Source organism: Ascaphus truei, chromosome 4 (genome assembly GCF_040206685.1).
Source record: "Ascaphus truei isolate aAscTru1 chromosome 4, aAscTru1.hap1, whole genome shotgun sequence".
Taxonomy (NCBI): Eukaryota; Metazoa; Chordata; class Amphibia; order Anura; family Ascaphidae; genus Ascaphus; species Ascaphus truei.
The window spans coordinates 387,705,228-387,730,802 of NC_134486.1; the positions used below are offsets into that span (position 1 = coordinate 387,705,228).

The 25,575-nt window shown below is 43.6% G+C and overlaps 1 protein-coding gene across 3 annotated transcripts in view; it reads left to right on the forward strand.

The window, feature by feature from the left end:
• RCAN2 (regulator of calcineurin 2) overlaps positions 1-25,575 on the forward strand; it is a 194,918-nt gene that overhangs the window by 97,033 nt on the left and 72,310 nt on the right. Inside the window, exon 1 of one of the 3 annotated variants that reach the window (XM_075598533.1) lies at positions 1,053-1,370. The exons of the other annotated variants lie outside the window; for them this stretch is intronic. Within the exon in view, the coding sequence (XP_075454648.1) occupies positions 1,284-1,370 (87 nt within the window). The 5' untranslated portion in view covers positions 1,053-1,283. Of the gene's footprint in view, positions 1-1,052; positions 1,371-25,575 lie in introns of those variants that run through there. 3 annotated transcript variants of the gene reach the window in all.

Here is a 25,575-nt window from a genome sequence, read left to right on the forward strand (position 1 = left end):
ATGAATTACTTCCTGGTAAAACATTTTATAAATAAATATATGTACACCAGTCTCCGGCTTCATGTCACATTGAGATAACAGAAATGAAATTGTTTACAGTGCAAATTTGTAATGTCATTTTAGATTGAATAAAGCCGTGCCGGAATCGGTGACACATGGCTGAATGAGAAGGCGTTACTAATCATTCCCTGACTTACTATTCGGGGGACATTGCAGACAGCTTACTGTCATTTGAAGATTTATTTGCACTAAAAATGCACATTGATATTAAATGCATCGTAAACATTACCAGAGGTAGAATAAATCAGACATTGTGAAACACATTGTAGAAACGGTATATGCAAAAGAGGCAGGGGATATAGTAACAGAAGTGGAGCATCTTCCATTCTGTATTTTAATGGCTAATAGTAAATATTTCACTAGCTATTTTATTTAAATGCCCCCAAATCTTACTCTTCATTCCATAGGAAGTGGTGGATAGTAGATTTTGATTGGGGGGGGGGGGGAGGGGAGTGGGTGACATGTCCATGAAGTTCCATTGTTCGTTTTTCCTGCTCCTGTTGTTTGGAGCTCAAAACCTTTATATAATTAGAGAACGTGTGGACTAATGACATACAGTACCAATTGTTATTACATTAGGTATGTATAATAGCTTAGTAATACAATATAGTAAGTCTGGGTAATGTCTTGTATAAGAACTAATTTATTAAATGTGAATTAAATATAGTTGGCAATAATAGCTTACAATTGGGTGCAATAAGTGAAATCTAAAGCGCTATTTTGATCTTTTGCTGCATCATATTATTATTACATTATTTGAGATATATACAGTATATATTTATATGATTGTGTGCCAAGTGGAACAATGCAGTGTAGGTCAGAGCCATGACTGCATTGTTAGTGACTGGGTCCTGAATGGATTGAGGCAGAGTTCAGATTTAGCACATAATCATGTTCAATTTGCTCCACTGCACTGCCTGCAGATAAAAGGCTTCAAAAAATAGATTTAGCTTATGTCAGTCTTGGTGGTGATGTCATTGCTAGAAGAGAGGGACTGGAGCTATTACTATGCTGTGCTTGTTCAGTATGAAAGCACACAAGCAGGAGAGAGGCAATACACAGCTGTAGCAGACAGAGATTGTTAAAACAGCATTTTGGATGATTGACTGCAAGGGAAGCTGAAGCCAAGCTGTAGGAAAGTCTTTGAGAACCAGGATTGCAAGAGGTTTCATGCAACTTTTGCCCTAGAAGTTGGCTAGGCACATTGTAACAGAGAGGGTGAAATGCCTGCACGTAGCATGGACTTCGATGTCTCCACGCTGGTTGCCTGCGTGGTAGATATGGAGGTTTTCATCAATCAGGACGTTAAGGTAAGCTGACCATTGATTCGATGCAGAGGTCAAATAGGGGGCGTGAGATGGAAACCTGTAATAATTATAATTTTTTTTCTTATATAACCTTTAATAGGGTACACAGTGCTGAATGTAGACTTTACATGCATAGTAGAGATCTTGCCACCCTCAGAAAATGTAAGTACCTTAGGCAAAGGCAGATAACATGCCAAATGTCACCAGAAGCCAGCACTGGGGTATGTACGGTAGACTACTCTGTTATTCTCATAACATCCATTAACTTCGATGTCAAGGTGTTACCACTTGTCTCTTAACCCTGAGGACACGCACTAGGTCAGCAGAAGAAATTGTGAAATCAGGATGGGAGCTGTGTGGCCCCTCTGGTTCATAATATTGCTAAAATTGTTTTAAGACATCATTGATGCTCTTTCGAGCCCTTCAGGGTGACAATATCTCCGGATTACCGACCTCCTCTCCAATCTAGTGATAACTCCTTCACCCCGCTAGTCCCATGGAACAAGGATCCTAGTCACTTCTGAACAGTTCAGTCTAGCCTGGTTCAAGGTCATTTCCCTGAAAGAAACATCTGTGTTGTATACTTTATAGTACAGGTAGTTATTAGGAAGTGGTAATGTCATGTGTAACAAAACCAGCACGTTGAAGGATTGTTAATGGCTGTTAACAGTTGCTCATGGTATCACTGTTTCTAAAATAAACTCCCTTACTCTTTTCCCTTTTCATAGATCCGACATTCCTTGTGCTAAGAATGACATCTGAAAATGTTTATGGTTGAGGTGGAGTTTTGCTTTTTTAAATTCCCTTTTAAAATGACAGAATCCTGCCAAGGTATACCGCCAATAATGTGCAGTACACTGTGCAGTATATCTATGCAGAAAGCTACAAACAGAAGTGACTGATAATCAGAAAAAAAACAAGTATACGACATACATAAAAGTAAATTATACTCGTGCCCAAAAAGTTTATCATTTCATTGCACATTTATATCTATCGTGTGTGTGTGTGTGTGTGTGTGTGTGTGTGTGTGTGTGTGTGTGTGTGTGTGTGTGTGTGTGTGTGTGTGTGTGCGTGTGTACAATATATGTGCATATAACTATACAAATAAATATATTTCTCTTTAACTATTGCAATATGTTGTTGTCTTTGCGTGTGTAAACAGAACATCAGAATACACATTATAGCTTTGTACACTATCTAAGGCTGCGCTTATAGTGCCTGGCGACGGCACCGCGGCGTCGCTGCAAAACAAATACATTGACTCCGTCGTAAGCGCGACGGAGCGACGGCCCGACCAAAAATGTTGAATCCGGGTAAATTTGATTTTTTAGAGACAGTCGCCACATGTGACTGTCTCTAAACCAATAAGAGAGCCCTGCCCGCCCCTTTCGTGACGCCACTGGCCTTGTCGCCAGCGACGGCGCTTAAAACTGAAATATAATTTTCGCTAATGGCGACGTCATCGGTCGTGTCACCGGCACTATAAGTGCGGCCTAAGGTGTTCATGTGACCGCAGCTGTGTCTCCACATAGCCCCAGTGGCACACAGACAGAAGCAAACACGCTATATAAACATGTCAAAAAAATGATAAAACTTTTAGGGGTCTATTGCTTCTAATTGTATTACCATTTTTGAGGGTTAAAGGACATTCAATTGACTACAGATTGACATTTAACCCCTTTGTCTCCAAAGAGATTTGTCGGCTGCTCTTTCAGTATACTGTAGGGCTAATGGTCAACTGACTCACTTTTATCTAGAAGCGCTTTAACTATTAATGGTGCAGGAAGTTTCCCATTCATTCAAAAGAAACTGGGATCCAATGTCAGAATACAACGTTTTGATCTAGTTGAATGAGACTCAAGCTGATCTATAATGGCACTGAATGCTGTGATTGCACAACACTGCTTTAGATTGTAAGCTCCTTGGCAATGCAGTGGGAAACTGTTCACCTTCTGCACCAGGGTGTGATAACTTCATGTCAGATCTGTTAGTTACATTGTATTGTCTTTTACACTCTACTCTGCAATGTGCTGCAGACTTCTCTAGCAGTAAAGGCATCCGTCTTCCATTGGAAGGGGTTTAGGAGCAGGTTAGCACCTTTTTTATATAAACAATGACAGTCATTAAAAAAAAATACATTGGCGTACAGGTTGGTCATTTATTGCACTTTAAAACAATTATTTTGTACTAGAGGAAACAGTGACCTTTATTTTAACAGCCTTGTAAAGAGATCTAAAACACGAGACACTTTTGGTGCAAGCGTCACTTTGAGCTCATTCACATAGAGACATGTATTTACAGTATGTATATCTTTATTTATCTTTATTTATATGGTGCTATTTATGTACCTGGCGCTTCACGGCAATAATACACATTACATAATAATATAACACATGAATAAGCACTTCAGGCAGGACAGTAACACTAGGAAGGGGGGTCCCTGCCCCGAAGAGCTTACAATCTAACCCCAAACATTACTGCTTAACCCCTTTTGTGACACTTTGAGCCTACAACATATTGCATTAACCCTTTTACTGCCCGTCCGTCCTGGTAGTGAGTGTGTTAATGCGTAAATACAGCCCAAATCACGCAGTATCCGCTTCTTCTCACCACGAATACACTGGCATATGTTGTGATTTTTGTACTGTGACTGTCACAAGTTTCTGTCAGGCATCGTGCTGCTACTATAGCAGGTATACCATAAGCAGGGAAAAATCATCAGTGTAGATATACCATCCACACACTGTATGTCAGGGTGTGGCCAACCCAAGTCCTCAAGTGCCACCAACAAGTCTGGTTTTAAGGATATCCCTGCTTCAGCACAGGTGTCTCAATCAGAAGGACTGATTAAGCTACCTGCGGTGAAGCAAGGGCATCCCTAATACCTGGCCTGTCAGTGGCCCTTGAGGACTGGAGTTGGCCACCCCCTGCTGCATGTGATTCAACTTGCTACCCCTGACATAGTCATTAAAGCATTGTGAGTCTTACAGACGTCTGTAGTTGACTATCAAAGCAGTCAGCCAACAAGCAAATGAAGCCGTGTGTCCTTTGTTCACCTTTATCCTTTCTGTTCGCGGAACGGATGTTTGATGGGGGCCCAGCAGGGTCACATAAACACACTGCTGACTCCTCACTCCATTTCAGAATCAACACACACAGGGAAACACAGTTATTAGAGGGCCAGTCCCTCGGCTGCAAGACGGGGGCAACAAATACTGCACCTGAGCTACTGTACGAAGGAAAAGCATTCCCTGTGAAACCAGTGGGATTTTCTTCTGTAATAAATGCGTGTGCATTCTACTTGCACGGACTGTACCCCAGTTTTGCATATGGGAGATGCTGATACATGATTCCCATAGGTTTATCTATTATGACATTTCACCACTGTTTGCTGATCTTGTAAGAAAGTGTGTACTGTAGGGTGTTTTAAAGATGGCAGCTCATCTCAAGTCAGGTCTTACGTTGATGTTTGCTACGGTTAAAGTGGATCAGTGTGGTCTAGTTACCTGATTAGCTACATAAGGGTGCTTTTAAAAAGCTGCTTCATCCTCTTTCTGATTACATTAATATTGCATGGATTGGTTTGTGAATGCTGCAGTCCAGCCCCACCACTAACCTGCTCGGATACAAAAGCATATTGTCATTTGCAACCTTATTGAAATTCGGAAAGCCTCCTCCCACCTGCTGTCCTCCCCTACTGTGTTTCAACCATCTTTGCAGTAGAGTGGTAGAGACATTGACTAGGTTAAGAAGTGTGGTGTTGCTATTTAAACCCAGGTCATATGGACTGATCCAGTTCAGTTGTTATGCTTCCATTTATTCGATAAGGGCTACAGACCCCTATGTTTCAGATCAAATGCTAACCATTGTGCAGAACAATCATCTATCTCCTAAAGAGCATGACAATACTCTGCAAGTCCTCTTAAAATTGGCAGCACTGTCATTCACTTCTTTTCAAATATACTGAGTTTTACAAATTAATAAATTAAAGATCCTGGAGATTTTAGGGCCTAAGGGATCCCTGGCTTACCCCCACCATTCCATCCAGAGAACCGAATTGTCCACCATGCTTCCCTGAAGGATTTAAGAAACACGCCAAAAAAAAAACCCTGAACCAACCAGCTGTTGTCTTGTGTCCATGTGGCATCCTCAAGCATGTCAACTCTTGCTTACTTTCGGTCAGTCTCGTTGATTTTCAGCATCTGCTGTACCAAAGACTTGAATCGAGTTTCACGCCAGAGGTCACCAATTTCACTAAAAGGCGGAACCTCCAAATCTCACAGATCTGGATCAGGGAAGTTTGACTAACTGTGGGTTAAGTTGTGAGTACACATATATATAATCTAACAACAGAAAAGTGTCACAAGGCTCAGCAATAATGTGAATAATATGTTGGGTATTTGAGCTTGCCTATGTTGCCAAGATTGGAAGCTGGTGCTACCTATGTGCTAGGATAATGTCTAATTACCAGAAAGGACAGCAGTAGAAAATACCTCTGCTATCCCAGAAAAAGCACATTTAATGGTGCACTCTAAGGCGATTAAAACATAACTTTTAATTATGCAAAAATAATATATGTAAACACTAACAAATATTGTGTTGGTGTTTACGTATATTATTTTTGCATAATTAAAAGTTATGTTTTAATCGCCTTAGAGTGCACCATTAAATGTGCTTTTTCTGGGATAGCAGAGGTATTTTCTACTGCTGTCCTTTCTGGTAATTACACATACATACATACATACATATATATATACATAACAATTATTAAGGTTATGGTGGGTAAAAAAAGTGACAAAAACCCTCCACAGTAAAGCATAAAGCAACTGTAAATATTACTGTATGCTCATTTGCTTGTCTTAGACAGGTCTGCAACCCTGTCTTTCCCCATTATCGCCCAGCATACAGCGCTTCCACTGCAGCAAGGAATTCTGGGAAATGACATGCAAATGAGCACTCAGTGCCACCTTTTGTCTCAAGCTCGTATTACACAAGCAAATCCTCAAGCCAATGCATGCTGTTTTAAACACAGCTTTTAGACAGAGGCTTTGCATCTCATCCCAGCCTCTGTCTAAAAGCTGTGTTTAAAACAGCATGCATTGGCTTGAGAATTTGCTTGTGTAATACAAGCTTGAGACAAAAGGTGGCACTGAGTGCTCATTTGCATGTCATTTCCCAGAATCCCTTGCTGCAGTGGAAGCGCTGTATGCTGGGCGATAATGGGGAAAGACAGGGTTGCAGACCTGTCTAAGACATGCAAATGAACATACTGTAATATTTACAGTTGCTATATATACATATATATATATATATATATGCAATACATACATACATACATACATATATGGACAATATCTATTTGGCCCTGCATTACAATCGTTCCTGCTGTTAAGTTGCATTTACTCTCAGGAGAATGGTACTATTCCGCATACTTATCCAGTGCACTAAGTTAATTCTAAGGGAAACTATTTATTTATTTAGTTTTACTAGTGACTCACCAAGTCATGTCAAGGACAGTACAAGTAACTCAGAGTCAAGCATTTAATTACTGATCTGGTTACATATTTTGTGCTGCATGTTTTCACACAGTAAGGCAGCATCCCTCTGCAATGATTTCCTTTGTGTGGCTGTGTCTGTACTGCTTGATGGCCTCTTTTGGGCAATTGCCCACTAATGAAATCAATTATCTTCTTATGAGGATCTTTTTTTTCTTCTTGTGATGAAAGCACTGAGAAGTAATTAATACCATTTTTTCTGGGAGATGTGTAAATAAGTAATGGAAGAGATAATGCATTCTTAGAACATTGGAGAGGGACTTTACACAACAGTACAAGGGAAGGAATGAGTGCACGGTGGGTAGTTCGTGAACGCAAATATAAAGGTTACATTGACTAGTTTAGCTCACGTGCAAGAGTACAGATGCAGCCACCAGTATTAGAACACTTACCTGGGAAATTCTGGGGAATTTGGGCCAGTCTCACAGTAAATGTCTGAACATTGCCTCAATATTTCTGTGAGACTCTTAATGGCCCATCGGATTAACACAAGGGGGGGGAAGGGGTGCAGTCCCATTCAAACTGAATGGGACTGCAGGGACCCCTGCTGTGTTAATCCGTTGGGCCATTAAGAGTCTCACAGAAATGTTGAGGCAATGTTGCAACAATGTTGAGGCATTTACTGTGAGACTTCCCCAGAATTTCCAAGGCAAGAGATCTAATACTCGTGGCTGCATCTGTATGTCTTTTATGAGTTTTGATATGGTAACCACAGTGACAGAACATGCACAAAGGTCCCTGGGAAATCCCCAACCATCGATGGTGATTTGCATTAAAAGTATTTCTCATATCAGACTGTAATTTTGGCATATACAGTACATTTGTTTTCAGTATCAGGCCAACGCTGTACAATTAATGTGCTATTTGTAGGTGCTCTTTCTGTACATCATTATGGTGTGCAACTATAGCGAGTGTTATTTGACAACAAAAGGATACAAAAGCAGATAAGGAATGCAGATCCAAAATACTGTAAATCCTATCTATGATCCCCAAATGTGGATGACCAATCTTTTGATTAATACATTTGGTGTATTATTTGTGTATTTATTTATTACAATATATTACAGCCTTATAGAAATTAACAACCATCTAATATCAAAAAGGATGACATTACAAATCCCACTGACAATGCAAACGCATTCAATGAATACTTTGTGGGGTGTGCCACTTCCCTATTAGCAAAGCGCAACCCGAACTATAAACATGAAGCACAATCTGGGAGAAACCCCTATAGTCCCACCCTCTCCCAACAGTGCTCACAATTTTCAATTTGTCCCAGTATCTGAAGAGATTACACATGCACTCCTCAAATTAAAACGAAGCAGTCAATTTGGACCTGACCTACTGCAATCAAAGTTCGTACGACCTGGTGCCCCAGCCAGTGCGATATCACTTGCTTTCCTAATCGACTCTATTTTGTCTACATGGCATATCTCTAAGACCTGGAAACCTGCCAAATTTGTCCCAATCTTCAAAAGTGAGGACAAAAACACGGTCTCAAACTTAAGGCCAATCTCTCTTCTCCCAATACTATCCAAAGTCTTGGAAAATGTGTTCACTCCCAATTAAGCACTTTAAACTGTTTTCACTCATACCTGTCAGGTAGATCCCAACATCTGTCTATCTTGGGCTCTAACTCTAACCCATTGGATGTCACCTACAGTGTCTCGCAAGGTTCTGTTCTGGGGCCCCTACTCTTTTTCAGTCTACATTAATGATCTACCTACAGCTTGTAAAGGAGCTTCAATGCACATGTATGCGGATGACACAATCTTATATGCACACAGCCCTCGCCTCTCTGACCTTGAACACATACTTTAATCTGATTTTTCGAGACTTAAAAACTGGATTTCCCAAAACAAACTGTTTTTAAACACTGATAGACTAACGATGGTATTTGTGACTAAGGCTACATTTCTAAAGCTTCCAATGACAGAGCTACAGATCAGAACCAACTCTAATACTATCCTAGCCCTGTCACTAGTTTGAAATATCTGTGCATATGATTTGACTCCCATCTAACTTTTGGGTGGCATACTGTATTGATACTCTGACATCCAAAACTTATGCCAAACTAGGTGTACTTTATAGGAACAAATCCTCCCTAAGCCAGTTGGTCAGAAAGCACATCACACAGCAGATGCTAATGCCAATTATAGACTATGGGGACATAGTATATGATTCAGCACCCCAAACTCGCCTTAGCAAACTTGACACCCTTTACAACTCAATATGCCGATTTGTCCTACAATGTACTGTAACTACAACACACATCACTGTGACATGCTCAAATAACTACTTTGGGTATCACTTGAGTCAAAGCACAAAGTTAATTTTTCCTGTCTTGCCTTCAAATACTTTCTGGGCAAGCTACCCATCTATCTAAACAAGCTCGTCACCCCTACCACATGCAGCACCTATCATCTGAGATCTGACTCTAAAAGACTGTTCATGGCCCCAAGGTTTAACAAGTAATCCGGTCACTCTTCCTTCTCTTGCCATGCACTTCACAAGCCGCCACCAGTCTAATTTATTTCAAGACTAAAGCTGTCTCACATTTTACTCTGGTCTATAACTGTTACATATGCTTATAACATATACAGCTGAACCCTGTTATAACGCGGTACTCGGGGTCCACAGTCCACAGACCGCGTTATAATCGGGATCGCGGAAGAAAAAAAATGGCTGCCGCGATCAGGACTTACCCGGAGGTGCAGGGGATCCGACACCACGGGTCAGCCATGGGAGGGGGGGGGAGAGTGGTATGCTGTGCAAACTCCTCCTGTATCCTTGGCTGCCCGAAGGGCCAGCAGTGCATTGCAGAGTGGGGGGGGGGGAGTGGGGGCGGGGCGGAGGGGTGGGAGGGGCTATGCTGTGCAAACTCCTCCTGTAAACTTGGCTTCTAACCCATTCTCTGCCTGAGGGGCCAGCAGTGCATTTGCTTCAGCAATATTAGTGAGGTCAGCAGCTGCTAGATAACTTAACTCTTACACTGTCCTGATTATTGGGCAGTGTCAATTGCTACCTTGTTATCCTAAAGATCTTTCCTGTCAGGTGTAGGTGGATGAACTGTATAGTTAAAGCACTTTTCCCCACACTTCCAACTCCAGTACCACCAGCTTTCCTACTTGGTGAGGGGCTGCAAAGACAGCAGTCTGTGAGGTTTCCCCATGGTCCTAAACCCTGACAGCTTCAGCCTAAAGCTGTATTCCCACGTATGTAGTTCTCTCTCTGCTATTAAAGTTTGTATCATGATATGGAACAATGTGTTACCAAACAGGGTATGTTGTAGTCATGCTCTGTGTCTGTGTGAGTGGAGCTTGTATGTTATGCAAAAAAACGGGAGCAACGCCCAGACCGCGTTATAAGCGATCCGCGTTGTAGCGGATCGCGCTGTAACGGGGTTGAGCTGTATTATTTTTACCTGTCCATGCAATGTCTTTAAATATAACGTATAACCTTGTTTATTTAATGTAACCATGTATTTGTGCAACGTATTTGTTATCATAACTCTATGTCCAGGGCATACTTAACCTGGATGTCTGTTTATGTCTAATGTGCCAAAAAATAATAATTTTATTAGGGTTATTTATCCAGCCATATGAAGGAAAATGTATATGATAAGCACAGAAATGATAGAACTTTGGCACTAGGTATAACAAAATACAGCTAGTAGTCTTCACACCTGGGTCCTAATTCTTACACTGCCTATACTCCACTATCACACTGTTACATTGTGTACCAACAAAGCAGTCCTGCATACTGCTGCTGTTACTGTTGTTATTTGGATGGGTCCCACATGCTTTATATCAAGGCTCTTCAACTAGTTCTCCAAAGTGGCCACGTGAGAAAACATTTAGGAGTAGAAGGACCACAAGCTTATTGTAGTGTCATTTGAAATACATTTTAAGACTTAAAAATGATTATATTTGAACATTGTGCAAGAATTTATAACCTCTATACTCTGTACATTTCCGTAACTTCCAAATGAGTTTCAGTGTGAAAAATTGCAGATAGCTGCATAAGCCACTAGTATGAAAGTAGCAGAAGCAGAGAGTCCAAGGACCACATCAAGGCCCCTCGCAGTCCGCATCTGGCCCATGGATCACCAGTTGAAGATCCTTGCTTTATGGTGCAGTAGCTGTCTTGAGAAAGGTCCAGGTTGGGTCGGAAACGTCCACCATTTTATTAAATAATTTGTACCACATAAGTGCTTTGTACATTTGCTATATGTCTGCAACATAGTTTAATTTAATTCCTTTTGTGAACCTGTGGCAGTAACTCCAATTTCGTGAGTCCTCCTTCCTCTCCATAACACAGTACCTGTAACTATCGGGTGTTCTGAGTAGGTTCTTTAGGTACCTGTTTGTTACGTACAAGAGCCATTGAGGTGGATCCTCAGAAGTGCGTAACATTTTTAGCGATACGTTATCGCCATTTTACGTATTGATATCCGTAACGCGTAGATTTAGGTTACGATACTCTCACGTTATCGTCCAAAATATGTGTCGATACATTTTATCGGACGTTTGGCTTGCTCGAATGTGAATCATATGGGAATGAGCAGGTTACCTAACAACGGAGATCCTCAGATTCTGCTCATGTTGGCTCATGGGAATAACGCAGCAATATTTAAGACCTTCCACAGCTAGCGTTACCTACATCCACACCCTGATTATCATTGCGCTACTTTTGGGAATAGCTTGAACGCAATGTATGTGTCATACAAAGATATATATTAGAGATCATATAAATGTCTGAAACACATCATAAACTGTAGTATGGCTTGTAGTGATTAGTGATATGTTTGTGTGAACTAATATGGTACATCATGTAATAATTACTGTATTAAGTATGGATGTACAATAATGTATATCCTTAGCTCAACAATATTAATTCATATTGAATTCTTATTAAAATACAATTAAAATAGATGAAGGAAGCACATTGTAAATAATAGAAAATGTTAAGTATTAAAATCTTAACTTTCTCAATATTATAACAAGATTTGCATTCGTTTATTAGTAACACACGAGTAATGCGTCTTTATCGCGTGCGTTAATAACGCGCGTTAAAGTTTGACCAATGCGCATGCGCCGTGCGTTGGAGAACGCGTTTCCGAGACATGAAAATCCCCGTTAATAGCGCTGCTACATTTACGAACGGACGTTATTTTTGCTGCTCATTCGTTTGGAGGATATCCGTTAAAAGGAAGAAAAATAATGTCCTTTCCCAAATTCATTAATGAGCATTATTAGCGCAAAAAAATGACAGACTCCTGTCAATCTAACCCATTGATTTTTGCAACTGTTGCTTTGTCCGACTTACTGTACGATTCATTTACACTTCAGCAGAATTATTTTTATAGTGGGGACAAAAATGGCTTGTTGCAGTTAAAAGGTGTGTGGAATATTGTCACGTGCAGAACAAACAATATGAGAAATGCAATAAAGTGCTCAGTCATGTAATACCGTATGTAATATCTTCTCTGTTACTTTATTTTAAAGCAGCAGTTCCCTCAGAAGCCTTCTGTATCTGAGTTTATTTTATATAATGTTAGTATCTTGTCCCTTGAGCAGCAGATTAAAAAAAATATGTCAATAAGCACAGATTTTTTAAATGTAAAAACCGAGACACATGAAAAAGTTATTTATAAAACAAATGACATCATCAACTGCTGTCTCCAACCCCTTCTAACCCCCACCCCTTCTCTCCCCCCCTTTATCTCACACCCCCCCCATTAGCTCTCCCCCTTCCTCCCTTCTCTCTCGCCTTCCCCCTTCCCTCTATTCTCTTTCTCCCCCTCCTCCTTCCTCCGTGCTTTCTTTCCTCCTCCCTCCATCCTCACTCCCCATCCCTACATTCTCTCTCCTCATCCCTCCATTCTCCCTCCCCCTCAATTCTCCACCTCCCTCTATTCTCTCTCCTCCCTCCCCATCCCCCATTCTCTCTGCTCTCTCCCACATCCACCCATTCTCTATCCTCCCTCCCACCCATTCTCTCCCATCCACCCCCCATCCCACCATTTTCTCTCTCCTCCCATTACCACCCCCATACTCTCCACCCTCCCCCATACATCACCCCATTCTCCCTTGCCCCAACCCCCTCATTCTCTCTCCTCCCTCCCCCTATCCCTCTTCTCTCGTCCCTCCCCCATCCTCTTTCTTCACCCTCCCCCATCCCCTCATTCTCTCCTCCTCCCTCCCCCTATCCCCCTTTTCTCTCCTCCCTCCCCCATCCTCTCTCTTCTCCCTCCCAAAGTCCATAAAAGTCACTGTGGTCCATCCTCGTGGCAGACACCGGAAGTTGTGGGTCAGACCCCCCCCCCCCCCCATCCTCCTCTGCTGCCATTCTCCAACCAGCGTGGTCCTTCATTGCCATCCTCCTGCGATGCTGCCGCCGGCATTCTCCTCCGACGTTGGCAAAACCGGGACATTAAAAAAATTGTCGGGACAGTTCCTTAAAAACCGGGATGTCTCGCCCCCCCCGTAGCTTTAACTGTTCATTGATTCAGAATTCAGGGTATATTTATTTGCATGGCCAATTTAGATTTGACAGCCTTATTATAGAGTTAGCAAAAAAAAATGTGACAGAGTATACAACAAATGCTTCCGGTATTACAGGCTTGTTCGTGGTCTTATATTTAAGGAAAGGGTGCAGGAGCAGCACAGCTGCACTTATTAGGGCTGAGTTATAATAATGAGTGAAAAACAAAAATCATAACATATTATTTACAGCAATATGTCAAAATAAAAATACCCGAGTGGCTATTACACCCCCAAAAATCCCCTTACCACATCTGCTGGTAGTTAAAGGGTTAAACACACCAAACCTATTAATTGGTGAGGAAATAGACGTGCATGTAGACGTGATGCAATTTTAGGACCTAATTCAAAATTGAAATGTCAAGTTGTTATGTTGGCATGTATCAACAGCTCTGCTAAATACCATGTTACCCAGAGTCTGTGTGTTTAATATTTACCATTCCCTTAGGAAAGGAGCAATCACTTCCACTCTCGGCAAGCCTGACCTTATGTTTTTCATACCAGAGCTACAAGGTTTATGGTGAGTTGGGTCATTCAATGTGAAACGCTGGCTTACAGCACATTATGACTTTCAAAAGTGCTCACAGTAACCTCCATTGGTGTGTCTGATTTCCCTTCGACGTTCCCAATATCTTAGGTACATACTGTAGTTACTGAGATAAAATAACTTCCTGAACAACAAATTATTCAAAAGAGCCTTTCTAAATCTGGCTTCTTGGTTTTCCTAGTACCTGGCAATACTGGTACAGTTTTAACCACACTGTTACGCCGATGCTCGCCACAAACCGGGACCGGACCGCGGGGCTGAGGTGGGGTTATATAATCACCGACCTGAGTCCACGCAGACTGATCCGGAGTGCGCAGTTCGTAGTCGTACATCGCAGGGTCAGGATTGGAGAAGGCAGCATCGTCGTTATGGAAGCAGGAGTTCGGCAACAGGTAGTCAGGATTTCCCCGCTTCAGCTTAGGAGCGTGAGCGCGGGGGTGGCTTCTGCGCGAGGAGCGGCCTCGGCCCATGACGCCGATCTCAGCAGGAGGAGACAGCAGGCTGGCCGAAGTTCACCGCAGGGCAGCGTCGGGTAGAACCAACGCTTCAGCGCAGAAGTCCAAGGCAGGTCACTGCAAGAGGATCGCAGCAAGCCGCAGGAAAGGAAGGGTAGCCACTGCTAGGAGGGAATGCAGCAGGTACCGGTGCTGGCAACACGCTTCAGCACAGACGTCCCGGGTAGGCCACTGCAGGAGAATAGCAGCAGGCCAGTGCTGGCATCAACGCTTCAGCACAGACGTCCAGGGCAGGCCACTGCAAGGAGATAGCAGCAGGCCGCAGGAAAGGAAGGGTAGCCACTGCTAGGAGGGAATGCAGCAGTACCAGTGCTGGCATCAACGCTTCAGCACAGACGTCCAGGATAGGCCACTACAGGAGAATAGCGGCAGGCCACAGGACAGGAAGGGTAGCTACTGCTAGGAGGGAATGCAGCAGTACCAGTGCTGGCATCAACACTTCAGCACAGACGTCCAGGGTAGGCCACTGCAAGGAGATAGCAGCAGGCCAGTGCTGGCAACAACGCTTCAGCACAGACGTCCAGGACCAGACCTCTGGATACTCAGGAACTTGGAAGGTAAGAACGCTAGGAGAGAGGCCTGGGGTGGTTTGTGGCAGAGACAGTAACATAGAGGTAGGAATAATTATGCTCGGCGCTGGTTCAGAGCCAACGCCTAGAATATAAAAGGCGGAGATCCAATCACAGGAGGAGGGTGTGTGAGAATTCCTCCAATGAAGTAGCACAGGGCAGAAGCTGCAATGAGAGGCAGCACCTGTGCCATAGATTGCCAGAGGAAGCCTGCAACTGCACAGGTCTGCAAGGCAAAAGTCAAAGCCAGTAGTGGATTCCTTACAGTACCCCCCCCTTCAGGTGAGACCTCCGGACGAACAAGATCCATCACAGATTTGGGGGACATGGAATTGTTCCTAAACCTCCTTAGGCGAGAGGTGGCGTTGAAAGCCCATAGTTTGTTGGGATTCCTTACAGTACCCCCACCACTGGGTGAAAAGCCTGGGTGAACAGGACCATTCATAGGTCTGGGAGACATTGAGTTGTTCCTGAAGTGTCTCCGGCGAGAATTAGGTCCACAATCCAGATGTACATTGGCGAGTGCCATGAAAGACAGCGGTGGTACTGCAGTTCTTAGTACATGGACAATGGGACCTGAGGGCTCCGGAATGGGAACATCGGAAGGACGGTAGCCAGGTGTCCGGTGCATAGTAATAGTCCAAGAGTACGGGACACAGGACACAGATTGTCGGACAAAAATGGCAGAGGGACCTTCAGAGAAGGCATTGTCTTTGGTGAAATCAGCACGGAGGAAGTTGCGAGAGTCTTTAGCTTCCAAGGAATTCCGGGTGGTGGTTAGCAAGGGAATGGGGCGGGAGGGTTCACTACACACTATTGCAGCGGTACTTTTGATACCAAGCAGGGTTGCTATCCCAAGCAATTTGCGAGAGTCTGTAGCAGTGTGTATGCAACTCATGGTACTGGCAGTTGAAGAAGGATCCGCTTCCTTTGGTTTGTGATCTTTAGAGAGAATCAAATCCGAAATTGTGGCCTTGGCGAAGGACATAATAGGCATGTCTATACCCATAGTGGACCCATAGAGAACAGGAACAGACGCTTCAGGTAAAGCGACGAGGTCCAGTAAGGGTGTCTTCGTCTTAGGGAGAGGCCAATTGCCATACCGATTGGGCACTTTGGGCACCGCACAGAGACCTGCGAGTAAGGAGTCTGTTTGAAAGGTGAGAAAACAGATTTTATCCAAAAAACAAGGCAGGCGGTTAAGCGGTGCATCAACCTTAGGGAAAAAAGTCTTGGGGTTAAAGCTGGGTGCCTCCAACACAGAGAAAGAAGACAGAGAACTAGAGCTTGGCTTCGGAGTGGAGGTCCCAGGTACCCAGGTCTCACATGATACTGTGGGAGAAGCAATGCAAATTGTTACTGTTTTAAACATAGGGTCTTTAACATCGGTAGCTCCAGGCACCTTTTTGAGAGGTAACCCTAGTTTTGGGACAGGACAGTCAATAGCAAGTACCCCAAGTATTGTGGAAGACACAGAGAAAAATAAGTCCATTTTAAAGACGGGATCTTCTGAAAAAAGGCAACGTTCCAAATGCGATACCCCTGAGTGCGTGGTAGTAGACATACAGTCAGTAGTGGATACCCCGAATACTGTGGGCGAATCAGCGTGAAACAGTATTATTACAGGAATGGGCATCCCAGACTTAAAGTCATTTTTAATCATCCCGGAGGCTGTGGCATGATCCGTGAGAGAAACTGGGGTAAACTCTCCAACAGACACAAGGGACATCTTGCTTGTTACAGAATTGGGTCCCTGAGAATCCCTAGTGAGGGCATCAGACTCCATGGGAGACTTAGTGACAGGGGTTTTGGAACTGATTAAAGGAATGGCAGGTATCACAGATTTACTAGGAGAAATACCTTGCAAAACAGAAATTTTAGTAAAGGTGATAGGCATCACAGATAGGGCAGACAGAAGTAAGCTAGGCAAGGTTGCTTCTATAACAGAAGATTTGGCAGCGGCAAAGCTTAACTCAGCGGCTGCTGGAGAACTTTTAACTACAGTGAGAAGGGACTGCAGTTTTACAAAGTCAGGGATAAAGGGAGTCTCAAACTTGAAAGCCTGATCATTCAAAAAGAAGGGCCCTAACTTTAATGGTACTGAGGAAGCAACAGCAGATACGCTGATCTCAGAAGGGGTCACTTGGAAAGGAGAATAATATGTACTGTTCGCTTTAAACCCTAGGATTTGGGAAAAGGAGAACTCAGACAGTGCAAGTGGGGCAACCACGACTGTGCTGGCCTCTGAAGTGGGTATTTGGGAAAGAGTGTCTGGGACTTCAGAAACGACAACAGATTCCACGAAAAGGGGTCTATGCTCAGAAGCAGGGGTCTCAGCTCTCTGAGTGGCAGACGGGGTGAGTGAAATACCTAGGAGTAGGGATTCTGCGAACAGGTTTAGAGAAACAAACGGCTCCAGAATACTTTTTACTGGAGCCAGTATTATTGCCGAAAGTTCAGGGGGCATAGCCCCGAGAATTTTAGCCGAGTCAGAGGACAAAAGGGGTTGATCCTCTGAGGCTAAGGAGGTGTCCCTGACTGACGAACTAAAGGGATCTACCAAGGAAGGTTCACAGGGCTGACCTGCAGGGGTTAACATAGGAAAAACCCCAAGGGTTAAATTACTCTGTACCTGAGAATCAGAGAAATAGAAGCTAGTCTCCGAGAGTGGGGTCATAGGGGGTTCTGCCTCTTGCCCTAGGAACCTATCATTAGACTGCGGAATACTAGGGTTAGCAGTAGGAACCTCACAGAGCAGACTAGCAGGGGTTAATACAGAAAAAACCTCGGAAACAGAGCTTAGAATTTTTGGTTTAGGAAAAGAGGGCAAACAGGATTCATTCTCTGGTGCTAGGGAAGACACACTGACCTGGGTACTGCAGGGATTTACAGTGGGGAACGCATAAGCCTGACTAGCAGGGGTTAAGACCGAAATAACCTCAGGGACAGAACTTAGGGAGGTTAACTCAGGATTAGGGAGCGTGGCAGCTTCTTCCTTAGCGGGCAGCGACAGAGAAATGGTTTGACCATTCTTAGGAGAGAGAGGTAACCCCACAGGTTTAGTAACAGGACTGGTAGCACAGAGAATCTGCCAAGCAGCAGCATAGCTGGCAAGGAGGGGATCCTGTTCTATTATGTGAGTGTCTAGTGTTGAGGAAAATACATGGAGTGTATCTTGAGACTGAGCCAACATGAGGAGGGCGCTCTGTTCTACTAGATGAATGTCCAGTGATGAGGCCAGGGCATAGATTGCCTCTTGGGCGTCGGCCAGTTCCATAGGGTTCACATTATCCCATGTTAAAGGGGAATCAGGGGAGCGAATACATTCGGCTAGAGACTGTTTTAAGCTCAGGATACAGTAAGCCTTAATAAAGAGATCACAACGGCATTGTCTTTGCAAAGGGGTTAAACCTTCATAGGTAAACATTTCATCCATCAGGGGTATTACTTCACACAAATACTGGCCTTCATAGTGGGACTGATACGCAGGACGGGACATAACTTCAGTTGGAAAATTGCCATCCCCCGCCACGGCGCGGTCCGGTTTTAACGGGCCGAGCATACTGTTACGCCGATGCTCGCCACAAACCGGGACCGGACCGCGGGGCTGAGGTGGGGTTATATAATCACCGACCTGAGTCCACGCAGACTGATCCGGAGTGCGCAGTTCGTAGTCGTACATCGCAGGGTCAGGATTGGAGAAGGCAGCATCGTCGTTATGGAAGCAGGAGTTCGGCAACAGGTAGTCAGGATTTCCCCGCTTCAGCTTAGGAGCGTGAGCGCGGGGGTGGCTTCTGCGCGAGGAGCGGCCTCGGCCCATGACGCCGATCTCAGCAGGAGGAGACAGCAGGCTGGCCGAAGTTCACCGCAGGGCAGCGTCGGGTAGAACCAACGCTTCAGCGCAGAAGTCCAAGGCAGGTCACTGCAAGAGGATCGCAGCAAGCCGCAGGAAAGGAAGGGTAGCCACTGCTAGGAGGGAATGCAGCAGGTACCGGTGCTGGCAACACGCTTCAGCACAGACGTCCCGGGTAGGCCACTGCAGGAGAATAGCAGCAGGCCAGTGCTGGCATCAACGCTTCAGCACAGACGTCCAGGGCAGGCCACTGCAAGGAGATAGCAGCAGGCCGCAGGAAAGGAAGGGTAGCCACTGCTAGGAGGGAATGCAGCAGTACCAGTGCTGGCATCAACGCTTCAGCACAGACGTCCAGGATAGGCCACTACAGGAGAATAGCGGCAGGCCACAGGACAGGAAGGGTAGCTACTGCTAGGAGGGAATGCAGCAGTACCAGTGCTGGCATCAACACTTCAGCACAGACGTCCAGGGTAGGCCACTGCAAGGAGATAGCAGCAGGCCAGTGCTGGCAACAACGCTTCAGCACAGACGTCCAGGACCAGACCTCTGGATACTCAGGAACTTGGAAGGTAAGAACGCTAGGAGAGAGGCCTGGGGTGGTTTGTGGCAGAGACAGTAACATAGAGGTAGGAATAATTATGCTCGGCGCTGGTTCAGAGCCAACGCCTAGAATATAAAAGGCGGAGATCCAATCACAGGAGGAGGGTGTGTGAGAATTCCTCCAATGAAGTAGCACAGGGCAGAAGCTGCAATGAGAGGCAGCACCTGTGCCATAGATTGCCAGAGGAAGCCTGCAACTGCACAGGTCTGCAAGGCAAAAGTCAAAGCCAGTAGTGGATTCCTTACACACACATGTTTCACACAATGACAAAAATATGGGAGAAATGGCCAATAATGTTTTTTTTTTTTCTCGGTTTTTTTAAAGAAAGCATCAAACTGTATAAAGCGTAACGAAATGTACTTCCATGGTTGCGGAGGTATGCAAAAGGAAATGTAAAATACAATTATTGAGACCTCCATTTTCTCCTCTGTAGTCAGGAGGCAGCTACGGTATCTCTGATTTTTGTTGATTGTGTTGTTAATGACTGTAGCCCCTTCTTGGATTGCTACTGGTTTCTATAAGGGGTTGATGGCCTTAACGGGTTATCTGGCTTGGCTCACTCAGGTTCTGTCCCTCCCCCTAGTTACCATGTGATGTATGATGTCAGTGTTAGGGTATAAAATAGCGCCACCCTTTGTTCTAGAAGCAGGTTCTTCAGTGTTCTGACTGGGGTCCTCAATGAAAGTCCTTTATATAAGTTTCTTTGTGTCTAGTCTGCAGCTAGCTATGTCTATGTCACTGTTTCTTCTTTTCTAGTTGAGTAATGTGCCCCGGTCATTAGCTGATGCCTGTTAAAGGGCCAGGAAGTCTATTTGCAGGAGAAGGTTGCCGTACTATACTCATAGCATTGCTCCTCCAGTAGCCCTTACTCCTATTGAATTGGCCCAATTAGCCAGTTCGTTTCTCGCATTACTGTCTCCCTGCAAGCTATTCTACTAAATTCTTATGCAATGGGTAACTAAGCCACTGTACCTCCTCTGAATAGGACTGAACCTTCCGGAGGATGTTATCCCTAAAGCTATTATATTTTGCCATGCGTATCGTGAATGTCTATGTGAACTGTTTTTTGGACAGCTGCTCAATAAACACACTTTATTTTATAAAAGTTTCTGGCGTCCATCTCTATACTGCACTTTCATCCACCCCCAGCCAGCACTTACCCACACAACCTCTATATGGCTGAGAGACTGAGCAATTACATTCAGGATTAATCTGATGTGACACCATTCATAGCCGGGGAATGGGTTTAACATGACATTGGAAGATCCATTGAGTTTATTACTAATCCCTCAGGTTCTTACATCCTCTGCAGACATACTGTATTGCTTCCCAATGATTATCTGAGTCAGTCTGTCTGATCTCCCACTAATGTATACAACAAAAAACAAAGAAGCCCAAAGCTACATCCAGTATGACAAAAATACACAGTGAAATACCTATATATCTCTTGAAAAAGGGTAATTTAGTTAAACCCTTTGGCCAAAGCATTGTAAGCCTGCTAGCCACATCAAGGCATGACCATTAGCAGGTCCTTACACTAACTAATTAAAAGTCTTATTTACCTCTAATAATAGATAGATATATAATTATACAGCAACAATTGCTTCTCTAAGATCATTGCTGATGTCTTTCCTCCTTGGCATTGTGTTAACACACACCTGAATGCTCCAGACCAGCAAACTGATAAAACTTCGGCTTTTATAGAGGTGGTCACACTTGCTGATGATCAATTAAAAAATAGCATTTGATTAGCAGCACATGTCTGCTACTTAGCATCTTACTTCCTATGGAAGCAGTAAGGGTGTACTTAGTTTTTCACACATAGCGTCTCCATTTTGGCTTTATTTTTGTTAAATAAATCATGACACGGTGTAATATGTCATGTGTTGTTGTTCAAAGAGGGTGTTCTTTTTCACACAACTGTATATATATATATATATTTCAATTTGATTTTTACTTACCTGAACTGGAGATGGGTGCCAGTCTTACAGGAGTAGCACTCCCTACTTTTTTTTTTGTCTCCATTGTTTATCCCCCCCCAATCCAAACGCTGCTATTTTCTGCTATTTGGATTCCCAAGTTCCCGAGAAACTTACAGGTGCAAGTTTGCATCCCAGGCAAAATGGCTGCCAAAACACTGGCCAATAGGAAGCTGCAACATCATTGGAAGTAATACTGGTAATTTCACCAGTGTCTCGAGAACAGGGGCTGTCCCCGGGATCTTCAGTTCTGAAGATCCCCTGTTACAATCCTAATACAAAATGGAGGTTAGTTACGGTGGACTGCTCCTTTAATACTTTAAGGTAGGGGTGGGCAACTCCAGTCCTCAAGGTCCACGAACAGGCCAGATTTTATGGATATCCCTGCTTCACAACAGGTGGCTCAACCATAGCCACTGATTGAGCCACCTGTGCTGAAGCAGGGATATCCATAAAACTTGGCTTGTTGGTGGCCCTTAAGGACTGGAGTTGCCAACCCCTACCTTAAGGTATTGGGCTGATGCACATTTCCTTTCCACCCCAAATTATTATTAGACTGAGGATAAGGAACAATTTTTATCAAGCAACAACCCATTTTCAGCAAAATAGGAGTGAGCCTCCCTTATAAGTAGGGGGAAATGGTCAGTATACTTTAAATGCTCTGTGTATTTTGTTTTTATATAATGCTGCTAAGTTGCCATGTTTACATACATCAGGGTCCGTGACCCCTATTCAGTGTGCTTGGATGTATGTGCCCCTGTTGGAATGTTCCTGAGTGAGAGAAAGATGGTGTCACGGCATATTGAAAGCCTCTGTTTGAAACTCCTACAATATACCAACAATGATGCATTGATTTTGTCCAATGAGAGAAACCTGCTAATGTAACAGTGACGTTAGCACACTCTATGAATCTTGTCCGAAGCGGTCACACAGGCCATTTTAAGCGAAAATCCTCTTCACCTTTAATTGGGATTTTCATCTGAAAACGACCCAAACGTCCGCTACTGACTACATAGAATGATCCGACTTGTTTAAATTTAAAGTTCTGCTGTATGTTTTTTTTTTGTTACAGATGTTATACAGCAGTTTTGTTTTCCAGATCTTTCGAGATTTGTAGACAAAACATGTTGCAGAATTTTCCATCAGGCCAGAGAGAGATCTGATACAGCAGAGGCGCGCAGTCTGTGTTATGATGAACTTTGCCAGGGATAATAATAGGACAGTGTGAGGAAATGCTAATCCTAATGCTGAAACTCTAATGAAAGGTAAGCAGGCACTTCAATTTAATGTGAACGTGAGGTTTGTTTATAAATCCACATTTCTACAGGTGTTTACAAGGGAAAGCACTCATCCAAGTAGCATTCTCTGTTGGTTTAAAAGTCAGCACAGACCTCCCCCCACCCCCACCCCTACCAAATTAATTTGTACAATAAAAAACACATGGGGATTTGAATCAAGATGGAGTTATTTAGCGTTAATTAAATTAGCGTTAATTGCGTTAATTTGCAGCTGCAACGTACAGCATGTTTGAAGCTTTTTATTTGACTTTCTTCCATCTGATATGCGCCATGCTGCACCATTGTGATATACTGTAGCTATTATACATCTTGTTATCTTCTGCTATTCAAAAGCCACTCCCCAAATCGCTAACTGATACTAGCGGAGCAAAGTTGATGCAAAGCCCTCTGCATATTTCTATATTCCTTATTTCATTTGTTTTACATGGGCGATTACACGTTTTAAGGAGCAGTTCCTCCTACATTTTTTAAAATATATTTTATAATATATCCATCTCTTTGGTGTTACGCTATTGGGCGTCTGTTATGGATCCCGTGTTTTTTGGGTGGAGAGGATTTGGAAAGGGATCTCCACCCCCGGACACCAACTATCAGAAAAAGTGATATCTTTTAAAAAAATAAATCTGAGTGCCTAAAAATAGCTTTGGACATTCACAATCTAAGCCAAGCTTACTGCACTATATTGTATGCCTCATGTTCTTTCTGATATATATATATATGTAGCTCTGCTCCCCCCCCCCTTCTGGGAGATTTTGCTTAGGCTACAGGTACGTGTTGTGCTGGTTACCTGCGAGGGTCCAGGAGAGATGAGCTTCTGCGATGTTGTGGGGAACAGGACAGGCTTTAGGTGATCCTCAGGTTCTTTTCATTCGGTGACATCTCTTCCAGTCATAGGCTACAGCAGAGCTGCAGGCAGTCCCTACCCTGACAGTTCTTTTCTCCTATACTTCTGTCCAATAGACTGCGACTTAGCCAGAAGTATATAAAAGGGGTCTTTATTTGATGCAGCCACTGCAGATGGTATAACAGCGTTTGCATATAGTGGAGAATGGGTTTCAGGCCCTTGGATAGTGCTGGCCAGCAGATAATGTTGAGGCCATGTGATATGCACAGATCTTGGTTCAATCAGCCCCAGAAGGGGCTGAGCTCCTTTCCCTTCCCCGGGTGGGAAGGCACACAACTGACTGTATAATTTGGAAAGCATCCTCCCTAATGCAAAAGTGGAGGGCACAGGGTCTGCACCATGATTGGCTGCAACACAGACCCAGTGTCACCACCTCTCTTGCCATTCAGGGAGACAGCATGAGGGGGGGAGGGGAGGGGTAAACCTTACAGGATAGCTTGTCCCTGCCCTGTAGCTACTAGGACTTACGTGACAGGAGGGCAGAAAGATAGTCTGGACCAGCCATGGAGATATATATATTTATATTTAGACTGAATCTGCTCTATCGCAGCAGCAGCAGCCACCAGGGTTAAGGCAGCAAAATGTGTCCAATCTTATATGCGTTTTTCTGTAGCATTGGATCATACTTACTGCATCTGCTCTTAATCCATTTTACAGCATCCTTTGATGTCTATAGCAGGTTTAGCCCACCTCCCCAGCAGTGCAACATCTTTGTAACACTTTCCTGTTTGTGATAATTTGTTGCCAATGTTCCCAGCAGTTTGAGCTGCAAAATGTAACAATAGATCATGTTACCTCAGTAATATAAGGATACAAAGTAGCTGCTGCATTACGCTGTGACTGAAGGGTTGACTGAAACTGAAAGGTGACACAAACAGCAACAACTTGAGATTGATCGTTTTTAGTTTCAACTTAATATCATAATGCCCTGATATATATATAGTGCATGTTGTGATACATTGTATGATGTGCCTTCTTTGCTATTGTACAAGCCTCTTACCCGAGTGCACCTGATGAACTATTGACGGAATAACAGGAGCGAGTGCCATTCGTTCGTACGTGTATACATTGTTTTGAAACTGGACTTCACTGTGTTTAAAACATAGGCCTGAAATACCTAGATTGGCAACATGGGAAATAACAAGATGAATTACACTGCTTTTCTTGGCAATGAACGCACAAGAGACTTAATTCTGCGTGGTTTAAACAGCGGGTGGGCAGTTCTTTGAACTTCTACTTTAGGGGCAATTTTTTATGAGCCAAGTCAATATTGTATTACACATGTCTATTTTTCTTCAGATCACGCTGACTGTGCACATCGGGAATACTAGATATTTTCTACATCCACATTTGGTTTAAGGAATTACAGATCTATTAGTCCATATAGAGACAGCCGTTACATCCTGCTGGAATAGTTGACGTCCAATTGCTAAGCTTATTGCAGGCTCAGGGAACCAGGAAAATTCGGAGGGTCCTACCCAACTGTGGGTTTGAACACTTGGGGGTTTATGTATCATGGCAAAAATGGAGTCATTCTGGTGCAAAAACACTCACCTGGCGCATCAAAGAAAAAAATCCTTTTGATTTCAGTGGGATTTTTGTTTCTTTAATACATATGATGCCGGTCCGGAGGTGGTGCGGAGAATCCGTGGATTAGAGTTAGTTTTCTTTTGAATTATCAGCAACGTTAATTGTGTGTTTCCCTAATTGTCACATTATTGAATATAGACATAAACCTCTAAATATTTAGGCTTAGTTGCCCAAGTGACCAGCTGACCATAGGCAACACATGAATAGCTGGCCACTAAGGTCTATACACACACATATACATACATACATATA